Source organism: Oncorhynchus clarkii, chromosome 18 (genome assembly GCF_045791955.1).
Source record: "Oncorhynchus clarkii lewisi isolate Uvic-CL-2024 chromosome 18, UVic_Ocla_1.0, whole genome shotgun sequence".
Classification (NCBI taxonomy): domain Eukaryota; kingdom Metazoa; phylum Chordata; class Actinopteri; order Salmoniformes; family Salmonidae; genus Oncorhynchus; species Oncorhynchus clarkii.
In genome coordinates, this window is record NC_092164.1 from 22,243,141 (window position 1) to 22,255,259 (window position 12,119).

Below are 12,119 nucleotides of genomic sequence, written 5' to 3' on the forward strand. Positions count from 1 at the left end.
TCACACATACAGTACTGAGCATCAGATGACCTCCATGCAGAGGTACGTGTCACTATATGTCTTTTCCAGGGTCCTCTGAGGACGTAGAGTAGGCCTCTATATACAATTTGGTTGGTTCCAGTTCATATCATAAAGCGTCTCAGAGTAGGAGTGCTGATCTAGGATCCGTTTTTAATTTTAGATCACAATTCATTAGATTACATGGACAGGGGGGCCTGATCCTAGATCAGCATTCCTACTCTGAGTCTCTTGATACGGCCCTAGATCTAAGCTCAGGTCCCCCCCCCCCCCCCTATCCATATACTCTTATTATTTTGGATCTAAAAAAGGCTAAACTGATCCTACACCGGTTTTTATATACATCGATGTTGTTGTTGTTGTTGTGGTGGTTCCTCACTCCTCGTCAGGGTCGGACAGCTCATAGCCCAGGCAGCTGGCGGAGGGGAAGTGAGCCCAGAAGGTTCTGGACAGGTCTTCAATCTTCTCATAACCAGCATGTTCGCGCAGAGCCTCCACCCAGCCGAAGAAGTCAGATGTGGTCAGAGCCCAGTTGGGCATGCTGCGCTTCTCACGCCCCACATCTGCTGCTGGAAAACCAATGAGAGCACGAGAATGGATGAGGATGTCAAAAGGGAACCAATCAGAGGTTGAGTGAATGATACTGCACTTCACTAAGACTGGACACATGACACAACTTGACATGTTGATAGCTGTTTACTACATACATTATTTTCAGTGTAATACACAATCTGTATTCATTGATTATACATGTGTGTTTGTGACATTGATAGAACCACCGTACGGAACCTTTGCTAAAGGGCAGTCTGCCTCACCAATGGGAAAATCTACACTGCAATTTTCCCACTTCCCAGCCTTCCTCCCTGCTACACCAACCATAGCAGCCCCGTTCATTTCTCCGTGTTCACCTCTCTGTCACCCCTTCACTACAACCTGAGCTTAAGCCGCATTCCTTTAACCAAAGTCAATATAATACCTTGTAAAAAACGTCTTGTCTTCGAATTGAAACCAAAGCCCCCGTTGAGCATCTCAGGCTTATGGTTGATTAAAGACCAGTCTGGAGCGAGTGGCTCCGGACATCCCCTAGGCCCAGAGATGGGCCTCCCACTGTGGGGTGATGGGAGAGAGGGCCAGGTACACGCTGGGAAAGCAGGCTGGGACAACAACACTCCACAGCTCCCAACTCAAACATAACAACGGTGTGAGTGAGAGACTATAGAAATATGATGATAACTGAACACCACCATGTAGTGTGGCGGCACCAAGGAAGTCTTCTCTCACATCTGTCCCTCTGACCTCTCTCCTGGCCTCTTGCTGTGTGTGTACATACACTGAATGTACAAAACATTAAGAACACCTTCCTAATATTGAGTTGCACCCCCCCACCCCCCCATCCTTTTGCCCTCAGAACAGCCTCAGTTTGTCAGGGCATGGACTCTATTAGGTGTTCCACAGGGATGCTGGCCCATGTTGACTCCAATGATTCCCACAGTTGTGTCAAGTTGGCTGGATGTCCTTTAAGCGGTGAACCATTCTTAATACTTACGGGAAACTGTTGAGCGTGGAAAACCCAGCCGCATGGCAGTTCTTGACCAACTTAAACAAGTGCACCTCACACCTACTACCATACCTGTTTGTCTTTCCCATTCACCCTTTACATGGCACACATACACAATCCATCTATGTCTCAATACTTCTTTATCCTGTCTCCTCCCCTTCGTCTACACTGATTTAACAAGTGACATCAATAATGGATCACAGCTTTCACATGGATTCACCTGGTCAGTCTCATGAAAAGAGCAGGTGTTCTTAATGTTTTGTTCACTCAGTGTATGTCTTCAAGCTACAGTTGCACAACTCAACATATTGAAATTAACATTGCTAGAGTTGGTTTGATTGAATCCAACCCCATCTTGGTAACCCCTGGTTACCCAATCTCCCAGTAACACACACTCACCTTTGCCATCTTCTCTGGTTGTTTCCTCAGCCCTTGCGTTAGAGGGAGAAAAGACAATAACTATTCATACTGAAGGCACCCAATGGGCCTTCATGGTGACTCACACAGCCCTGTTGATGGGTGACTTGTGACAAAACAGAGATCAAGTGAATTAGTCTAGCTAGTGTTCTCAGTATTAAAGTGGATTTCATTGTACCAATCTCTCTTTCTCACTAGGATTGAGGAGTGCTTTTTTAAAATCTATGTCTATCAACTCCCCCCCCCCCCCCCCCCCCCCTCCATCTTTGTCTCTATCTCTGACATTGCCCAAAACGCTGGGCAGGCAGCAGCAGATTAACAGACGGGGGTGTTGCAGACAGAGAGAGGGAGATGGGGGCAGCGAGGTGGAAAACAGGGGATGAAGAGGATATGGAGCGGCTGACTGCTAAGTGCTGCGCCTGGCCCTGGACTGCTCTGACATTCAGACATTCACAGCCTTTATTAAATCTCCTCAGAGGATAGGAAGGTCGCAGCAGATCAATGAAGAAGTAAGTAAAGGCCAGTGGAGAAACACAAACCTGGGTTCAGCTACTATTTGAATACATTTCAACATACTTTATCTGGGCTTGATTGAGCTTGCCTGGCACAATAGAACCAATAGAATAGTCGGAAAAATACAAACCCTGCCCATCTGGCACTCCAGGCAGACCGAAGCAAACGCTAAACGTATTGGAAAAGTCTTGAATAGTATTTGGACCCAGGTCTGGGAGGATACATAGAGGAGGGGAAAGATAAACGCTCAGCTTGGTCAACAGAGACTAGAGAGAGCTAAGCAAGGTAGGCACACAGTGGAGTACTTCTACCGTCTCAATGAAAACAAAAGAGGGAGAGAGAAAGCGAAAGAAGGGAATGAACTGCGACTGGTCTATTCTGACCCACATAACCCACAACCAGCTGCTTTTCATCAGAACAACGCCATGTCCACTCAATCAAATATCTCGGAGTGATGTTGTGACAAAAGCTTTATGTCTCTGAATAGCCAATACTGCACATGCATTATGTAGTCAAGGCAAGCAGGAAGAAGCTCTATTCAATTAAATATACAGTACTGTGGTGTGTTGTTGAAGAAACGGTACCAACGGTCCTTATACCAATACAAAGAACACTGTATATCATGGGAGGGCATCCGTTTCAGTTGAAAGAAAAACCTTCAAAACTTTCTCCTCGTATTCCACAATAAAATCCAAGTTGACAGAAAAATGTTTGACTATAAACAATGTAAAGAGATATGTTGAGTACTAAACTTCATATTTGGTGCATCGAGACAAAACCCAGTAAAAACACTATAATCAATACCTGTCTTATGTGTTGCTGTTGACTGTACCGGCTGTTGAAATGTCAGAAGGTTACATTCCTAGTGAACTAATGGACAACATTCCCTCAGGGGAAACAAACTGTATCTCCAAGGTAATTAGTTCCAGTTGACGGTTTCTGAGAGTTGCTCCAGACTGCAGTAAGAGACAACAGCAGGCCAATAACAGTCTCATTCAGATGTAACATTCAACATCTCAATAGTGGAGGATTCCTCTCTCCATCTCCTCTTATCCATTTATAGCACAAAGAGCAGAGAACCCAGTAGAGTGGTAGTGCACTTCTCTTTTCTCAGTTCTTTCCCATCAGCCCACAGGGATATTGGAGATGAATTGAAGAGAGGCCGCCACCACTTCAGACTTGAGTTTCATCCAAGTACACCTCACAATCCAATGCACAAAACAGGTTCAAATGACGTTGAAGAGATGTCTTGTACTCACCCGGACCGTCATGGTTGCCTTCCGTTATCACTGATGAAAATGACACAGGCTCGGAGGCTCTCACCACTGTGGAGTCCTAACAGGCTGACTTACCTATTAGAGAGAGGAGAGAGCCAGCAGGACGACCCAGAGCAGCATTGAGACACAAAGACGAGGCATGGTTCTGCACGGCGGTAGGCCGCAGACAGAAACACAACCACAACCTGTGAGAAATTGTCACAACCCCCCCCCCCCCCACCACACACACACACACACACACACAGAGTTCTGCTCTTTCTGTACCATCTTAAGGTTCATCTTGGGGAGAGGAGTTGTGCCAGAGAACGACACAACAAAGTAGGTTTGAATCAAGCAGGAGGACTAAGAGCTACATTTAACATTTTGAAGGTACATTTCAGATTTTGCAGCAGGTGCAATGTTGGCATTTCCCCCCCGAGTAACAAGATAAATCACCCAAAGCAAAATCAATAAACAATCTTCATTTACACTGATACAGGTACCCGGTGCTGGATCCGGGCTCTTGGTCCTCTTGCTCTGGGCGTGTGTGTGTAGCGTGTGTATGTCCAGATATACCCAGAACCTGGTTGAGAGGACAGATACAGTAAACAGAGCTGTCCAGGATATGTTGGTCCTTCACACTTCAGATCCACAAGCCATACCTTACCTCCGAACCCACCGCCCTCTCTTTCCTACCCAGTCTCCACTTCTCACACCTGAAGCAGACATGTCAACGGACTGAAAGGCTTCCTTTGTGGACGAAGGGGAGACGGAGGAGAGGGGAATGTCAACACTCTTACCCTTCACCAACTAGGTCCAATGCAGACAAATTGTACCCTTCTAGATAACTTACCATTGCTGATGTACCCGAGCATGACAATCATGTACTGTTGCAGAAAATAGTATTTGTCTGTTAATGTCGTCCATTCATCTAATAAAACTCAATTATCAATCATCCTTTCATGTACAGTAAAACGTTCGATCAATACCTGCACATCTTGAAAGTGACAAAAGCTCAAAGAAAATGGATGCATGTGTGACGTCGAGATAAAAGCGTCTGCTAAATGGCACACATTATAATATTAGAAAAGACAAAACTATACAAACACCACATAGTCTTACACATACCGTAACTGTGAGCCAAGGACTGCGTTCTCTCTCGGCTCCTCTTTATGTACTTCTACACGGTCTCAACCAGACGACCACAATGGAGGCCTCAAATACAGTCCACATGCACCTCCGTTTGTCCCTGAGGAGTTGTACAGGAGCATTACGTCTCGGCAACACCTGTCTTGGATCTGGCTAGCTATATCTACACTCATTTATCTCTAGGAAAGAGACAACAAGGCTACCATGGGTTAGGTTGTAAGGTATCAGAAGCAGTGTCTGCTTCCCAAATGACATCCTATTACCTAAATAGTCCATTACTTTTGACCAGGGGCCCATAAGGTGCAATTTGGGACAAACCATATTTGGAGACAAACCAGATCTCCTCATGCCGTATCGGGATTAAGGAGAGGCATTCCAAACGTTCTGATAAGACGTAAAGGAAGCAAGCACTTTTGTGGTTACCTAAGCTCTTGCATCAGGATGGGCCCTCAGGTCCTGAAATGACGAAATCCTACCTGCAGTAACATTGCCATCTGCTGGTAGAAAATGGTAAATACAGAAATGCAATTTGAACGTATTCTAATTGAACAAGATTGAACAATATTTTAAAAACGTGAAAGGGAATAAAATGACACTGCAGACAAATGTGCAACCAGAAAGCTTATTTCGGCAAAACTTTTAATTGAACAAAAGTATTTCAATCCTCAGTCACCACACCATCTTGGAGTACTGTACCTTCCGCTGTATCTAAATTCATATAATATTCACCTTATTCTTCTTTTTAATATATACATACACAGCTGAAAACAAGATTTAAATAACAGTGCTCAGTAACATTAAGACACAGTTTTTCATTTTTAAAAGCAGGAAACTAATTTTGAACAGACTTTGATTGGCAAACAGACAACCAACTAAACGTTTTCCTATCGCTCTTGAATCTCCGTCCTCGGTCAGCAATGTTTCCACTTGGACGTTGAGGAAAGCAGTGGATTCGAAGAGAACGTTAGGGGCACATTTGAGCAGTATGGGGGTGTGGCACATGGTCGGCGGTATACATCCACGGACATTCAACGCGCAGCTTCCTGACCGTGTCCATTCCACAATACACCTACAGAGGGCGTCCTTTCCTTATCTGGTAAATACAGTACAAGTACCATTTGTGGTGCCTTTCTTTCTGGTACAAGAGTCTATGGAAACGTAATACTACTTTCTGCAAGGGACGGGTCACATTAAATATTCACTTTCATAGCGTCTGTAGCTGTTGTGAAGGAACCATTGACTGTAAATCCCCATCCGTGCTCACTCCAAAAACCTAGGAGGCACCGGCAGGGCTTTTACTAGGAGGTGGAGTTGTCAGCCAAGGCAAAGAGCGGGTGCTTACAGACGGGCCCTTACTGAAGCTTTTCTCTGGACACTTCTGGACAGGACTCAATGTCATTATTCTGAAAGGAATCTGAGCTACGGTGGCCAACATGTACCATTTGAGTCTCTCTCTGTGCTAACTGATTCTCTGTTGAGTTTATGGTGACTTTTAGCACCTGTATTGAAGGGTCATGGGCAGACCAGTGGATATTGCTGTGCCCAATCAGTCAGTCGCAAGTCCGGTAATAAGGCTTGTTATTAGGCCAGGCCGAGCACCGGGGTCCGGAGTGTGTGTGTGTGTGTATGCAAATGTATGAACGCGAGCATTTGTGTGTGGTCACAGCAGAGGTTTGACCAGGTAGAGTTTGTCTCCATGTTCACTGGTGAAGATCGGGGCTTTTTTGTAATGCTCCACCAGTTCGTCCATGCTGCTGAAGCGTCTCTGGCCGATACAGTAGACACCCTCCGCCAGCGCAACCTTGAAGTGCTTGTTCTTTCCCATCGCCTTGAGGGACACGGAGAAATCACTGGGCTGGGAGAGAGAGAGCGAGAGATAAGAAATGGATGACTATTGCCATGGAGTTTCATTCTTAAGCCACTAGAGGGGGCCTTAGTTCTACTGTAAAGTCCACCCATCCCACTGAATAATGTACGATTTCCCTCAAGACAGCTTTCCCAATAAAAACAGCTCAAAATACAGTATGATAAAGCTATTGTAAACCATAGAGTACATTATCATATAAATAATAAGAGACACGAAAATCAACTGTTCTCCCCTCATTTCCACCAATCACAATACTCTCTCGACCACTCACCGATGATTCGCTGTCTCTGACCAGGAAGTCTCCCTGACCTCCTCTCTCGTTGAGCGCACACTCTGCCTGATGCCTGGTCACTCCCCCATAGTACCAGTCCTTCCCGGCAAACTTTCCCACGCGGGCCGGCCCTGTGTAGTTGATCTGGGGCGAGTGGGGGCTCGAGCCCATCCCACCCCCGGGGGCTGGATCGTCGCTAAGGATAATCACATAGTTCTTTGGCACCAGGCCCACCTGTCCACGAGCGTTCCGACACCGCCACCACTCAGGGTCGTTCTCCGGTTTCTCCAGCACCTCCATCACTTCGCCCTTTTCAAAGTTCAGCTCCTCATCGGTCACAGAGCTGAAGGGGTACAGCGTCTGAACAGTGTGGATCGCCCTGGTGGTCCCGTTGGCCACCCCTCCCGACCCTGCCCCCTGTCCTGGGTAACCTCCGCCTAGGTCCCCCCAGACGGCCTCCTCCTCTCCCTCCTCCAGGACATAGTTAGAGGGGAACCAACCTACCCGACCTTCAGAACTCCCTCGCCACCAGCCGTCGCTACACTTCTCCATGACAATGACCCTTGACCCCTTCACCAGTGTCAGCTCGTCTTCCCGCTCCGCCGTGTAGGCGAACTTGACCAGGGCTGGGATGCTGAGGTCATAGATACGCTCCGCGCTGCTACCTCCGCCACCATTGGACGGGTACTCTGCGTCCGTGCTGGGTGTTGGAGAGGCATCGCGCGCACTCGTCTTCCTCTTAGTCTTCCCCAGGCCTTAGAGAGGGAGAGACAGAGAAATAACTTGGTACAATAGACATATATTTATACCACAAATTGAAGATCTCCGCAGTAGTTCCACAACAGAGCAGAATAACATAGTAAAAAGCCCTTCAACATATTAGGTTAAAAGTCCTGAGATGAAAATGGCTCCAAACCGAAAGCCCTACGTGGTCATTGAGATTGAGTAGGCAGCTACGCTACTCCAACAACAGCCTTCAAGTGAGGTGCAGCAGCAAGCTGAGCTAATTAGCTGCTAGTACTGCTGGTAGAGGACGGTCCAGGGTTAGGAGGTCACCACTTCTCTTTGAGGCTGCAGCCAGGGAGAGAGGTAAACACTTCAGATAGAGTTAGGGGGGAGTGAGGGGTTCTGGGTAATTAGTGCTGGAAGCAAACTGAAGGTAAGGCCAGAGGAGAGACCGGGGGGGGGCTTGTTCTGGCTATTGATAGTAGAGGTTGACCGATTAAATCGGAATGGCTGATAACAATCGGAAATGGGTATTTTTGGGCGCCAATTATTATTATTTTTTATACCTTTAGTCAGTTAAGAACACATTCTTATTTTCAATGAAAGCCTAGGAACGGTGGGTTAACTGCCTTGTTCAGGGGCAGAACGACAGATTTTCACCTTGTCAGCTCGGGGGATCCAATCTTGCAACCTTACAGTTAACTAGTCCAACGCAATAACGACCTGCCTCTCTCTCATTGCACTCCACAAGGAGACTGCCTGTTACGCAAATGCAGTAAGCCAAGGTAAGTTGCTAGCTAGCATTAAAATTATCTTATAAAAAACAATCAATCATAATCACTAGTTAACTACACATGGTTGACGATATTACTAGATATTATCTAGCGTGTCCTGTGTTGCATATAATCTGACTGAGCATACAAGCATACAAGTATCTAAGTATCTGACTGAGCGATGGTAGGCAGAAGCAGGCACGTAAACATTAATTCAAACAGCACTTTCGTGCGTTTTGCCAGCAGCTCTTCATTGTGCGTAAAGCATTGCACTGTTTATGACTTCAAGCCTATCAACTCGAGATGAGGCTGGTGTAACCAAAGTGAAATGGCTAGCTAGTTAGCGTGCGCTAATAGTGTTTCAAACGTCACTCGCTCTGAGCCTTCTAGTAGTTGTTCCCCTTGCTCTGCATGGGTAACGCTGCTTCGATGGTGGCTGTTGTCGTTGTGTTGCTGGTTCGAGCCCAGGGAGGAGCGAGGAGAGGGACGGAAGCTATACTGTTACACTGGCAATACTAAAGTGCCTATAAGAACATCTAATAGTCAAAGGTTAATGAAATACAAATGGTATAGAGGGAAATAGTCCTATAATTCCTATAATAACTACAACCTAAAACTTCTTACCTGGGAATATTGAGGACTCATGTTAAAAGGAACCACCAGCTTTCATATGTTCTCACGTTTTCTTACATGGCACATATTGCACTTTTACTTTCTTCTCCAACACTTTGTTTTTGCATTATTGAAACCAAATTGAACATGTTTCATTATTTACTTGAGGCTAAATTTATTTTATTGATGTATTATATTATGTAAAAATAAGTGTTCATTCAGTATTGTTGTAATTGTCATTTTTACAAATAAAAAATAAAAAATAAAAAAATCGGCTGATTAATCGGTATCGGCTTTTTTGGTCCTCAATTTTATCGGTATCGGTGTTGAAAAATCATAGTCAGTCGACCTCTAATTGATAGGCGATGTTAATTCCTCTCAGGCAGCTACTGACCAGACTACTGTAAAGGAAGGCTGTTTAGGAGACAGGAAACGTAGATCAGATTACACCGAGGTGGTCGGGAGGGTGGACAAGTTCTGCATCCCAAATTGCACCCTATTCCCTACATAGTGCGCTACTTCTGACCAGAGCCCTATAGGCTTTGGTCAGAACATGGTCAAAAGTAGTGCACTAAAACCCTATGTAGGGAATAGGGTGACATTTGGGACACTTACTATGGAGTGTTTGGTTGGCTCTCTCGCTGGAAAATATTGACCTTTAACCTCTTTCAACAACAACCCCCCAAACCGGTCCCCCACTGTAAACTACTCCTGTAAAATTAGGCTCCTCCTTTCACTTTAGACTCTCAATCCCTCGAACTATCTATTTAAGACAATATAGAGAATCACTCATGCAAGCAGAAGGAAGAGGATCATTGTTGTTTAAAGCCTAGTGTTAGAGAGAATTAACCTCAACCCGCTCAGCCACTCCCTCACAGCCAGGTAGGAGAGCACTCCGAAAGGTCACCAACAACCACTCCACCCCCCCTCTTCCTCCTCCACCCCGCCCAATCTCATGCATGAAACAAGGCGGCTTTCTGACCTTCGGTGTCCTTGACGCTTAACCGGCCTTCTGCTCCAACGGAGCACGCAGCCAACCAGGGACAGTGTTGGTTTTGAGTGTACAGCAGCACACCGTTCTTAGCAGACTTACAAGAGCGCGCAAACCTGGAGATGAGATGGGCTGAACACGGGTTTGTAATAAGCAGGCAGCAGGCAGCAGGCAGCAGGCACGCACACAGACAAACACTTGCATTCAAAATGTGGAGCTCATCTCACAATGACAAACACGCCTGCTCACGGGAAGCATCACGTAGCTTACACGTGCCCAGTAACACGCAGCACAGATAACACGACGCCGGTGGGACCAAAAAAAAACATGATTAAATCATAGACCTCTCGGTCTCCCATCATAGTACTACCCCTCGTGAAAAGAGCATATCGTAGACCGAACCAGTCACGTCAAAATACATTTGTCACTCACGGAATACGCCTTGCCTGCAACGATCGTCATTTACTGCCGTTACGCTCGGTGTGCACTTCCAATAAAGGACTAAATAAACATGCACAAGCAACCGAAAACAGTTCAAGGTATTGTTTTGAACCGGAAGAGGCTCCTTTGCCCAGATACTGGTTCAATCACAGACAAGCCTGGATCCTACATACGGAGAAACACACACACACATATATATGGAGACCGACAGGATGATGGACCGAACAAGTTAAATATGACCCACAACAAACAGAATAATACACCCTCAGAGTTGAAATGACGAGAAGACAGCCCTCGTCTCCATGAATCAGCCTCCATCATGACACAGCAAGGCCAGTGGCAGCGTCACAGGGAAAACAGGGGTAAGCTGCTTCTGTTTCGGCCTGGGGGGTGGGAAGAAAGTGATCGATTTGGAAAACAGTGCCCTTGAGAGGTGGGGGGGGGGGGTGGAGGATGGTGAAATACCATCACTTAGCCCCTGTCACAACTATCCCCCATCAACAAGCCATTCCACCCCTCACACAACAAGCTGTGAGGAGGCGGCACCGTCACTATTTATAGCTTTCACAGAAATAAAGGAAATAGCTAAGATTAGTTTTACATACGGGATTGTACAGGGCTGGTGTTTTACACGGTAGGCCCGATGCCTTTTCGAAGGGTTGTAGAGCAAGCAGCAGGCAGGCAGGTAGATTAGCATTTACACACACAACTTTTCTAAGAGATGACGCACATATACCTTCCTTCCTCAGCAAGCTCTGACAGCTGGTCCATGACTTTCATGCTCATTCCTCTGCAGCATGCAACAACAAACGAGGCACTCTGTGCTGCGCTCACACACCACAACGGTAACGACACACTAACTCACAGTCGCCCCCACTAAGCAACGCTGCGATGACAGTGACAACACTAATTAGACAGCAACAAGCGCTAATGGGAACCTGAAAGATAATACAAAAATAAGTAGGTATAAATCGTGAGGAAGTGCCTTGAGAGCATAAAGCACAATTGGCCCAGCGTCGTCCGGGTTGGGGGGGGCTTTACTTGGCTCATTGCGCTCTAGCGACTCCTTCTGACGGAACGGGCGCCTGCACGCCGACCTCAGTCGTCAGGTGAACGATGTTTCGTTCGATACATTGGTGCGGCTGGCTTCCAGGTTAAGCGGACGGGTGTTAAGAGGCGCGGTTTGGACGAATGACTCGACCTTCACCTCCCGAGCCCGTTGGAGTTGCAGCGATGAGACAAGATCGAAATTGGGGGTCAAACTTAAAAATAATTTTAAAAATTTTAAAAGACTGTCTACCCCGATCAACTGGGCCCTCACCAAGCCATCCATTCATTCAACTGGGCCCTCACCAAGCCATCCATTAATTCAACTGGGCCCTCACCAAGCCATCCATTAATTCAAATGGGCCCTCACCAAGCCATCCATTCATTCAACTGGACCCTCCCCAAGCCATCCATTCATTCAACTGGGCCCTCACCAAGCCATCCATCCATTCAACTGGGCCCTCACCAAGCCATCCATTC

At 46.5% G+C, this 12,119-nt stretch overlaps 2 protein-coding genes across 3 annotated transcripts in view; both read right to left on the reverse strand.

Annotated features, from left to right (window-relative positions):
* Nucleotides 1–393: 393 nt before the first annotated feature.
* LOC139372714 (otospiralin-like) lies at nucleotides 394–3,924 on the reverse strand. Its single transcript, XM_071112506.1, is given in 3 exon segments — nucleotides 394–587; nucleotides 1,976–2,000; nucleotides 3,847–3,924. Coding segments are annotated over 3 exon segments (297 nt in total).
* A 1,612-nt stretch (nucleotides 3,925–5,536) lies between these two features.
* The window catches only part of LOC139372525 (cytoplasmic protein NCK2-like), a 60,910-nt gene continuing 54,327 nt past the window's right edge, over nucleotides 5,537–12,119 (reverse strand). For both annotated transcript variants that reach the window (XM_071112257.1, XM_071112258.1), the window contains exons 3-4: nucleotides 7,050–7,804; nucleotides 5,537–6,766 (exon numbers count right to left, since the gene is read on the reverse strand). In XM_071112257.1, coding sequence (XP_070968358.1) covers nucleotides 6,572–6,766; nucleotides 7,050–7,804 — 950 coding nt within the window. In that variant the 3' untranslated portion in view covers nucleotides 5,537–6,571. The remainder of the gene's footprint in view (nucleotides 6,767–7,049; nucleotides 7,805–12,119) is intronic.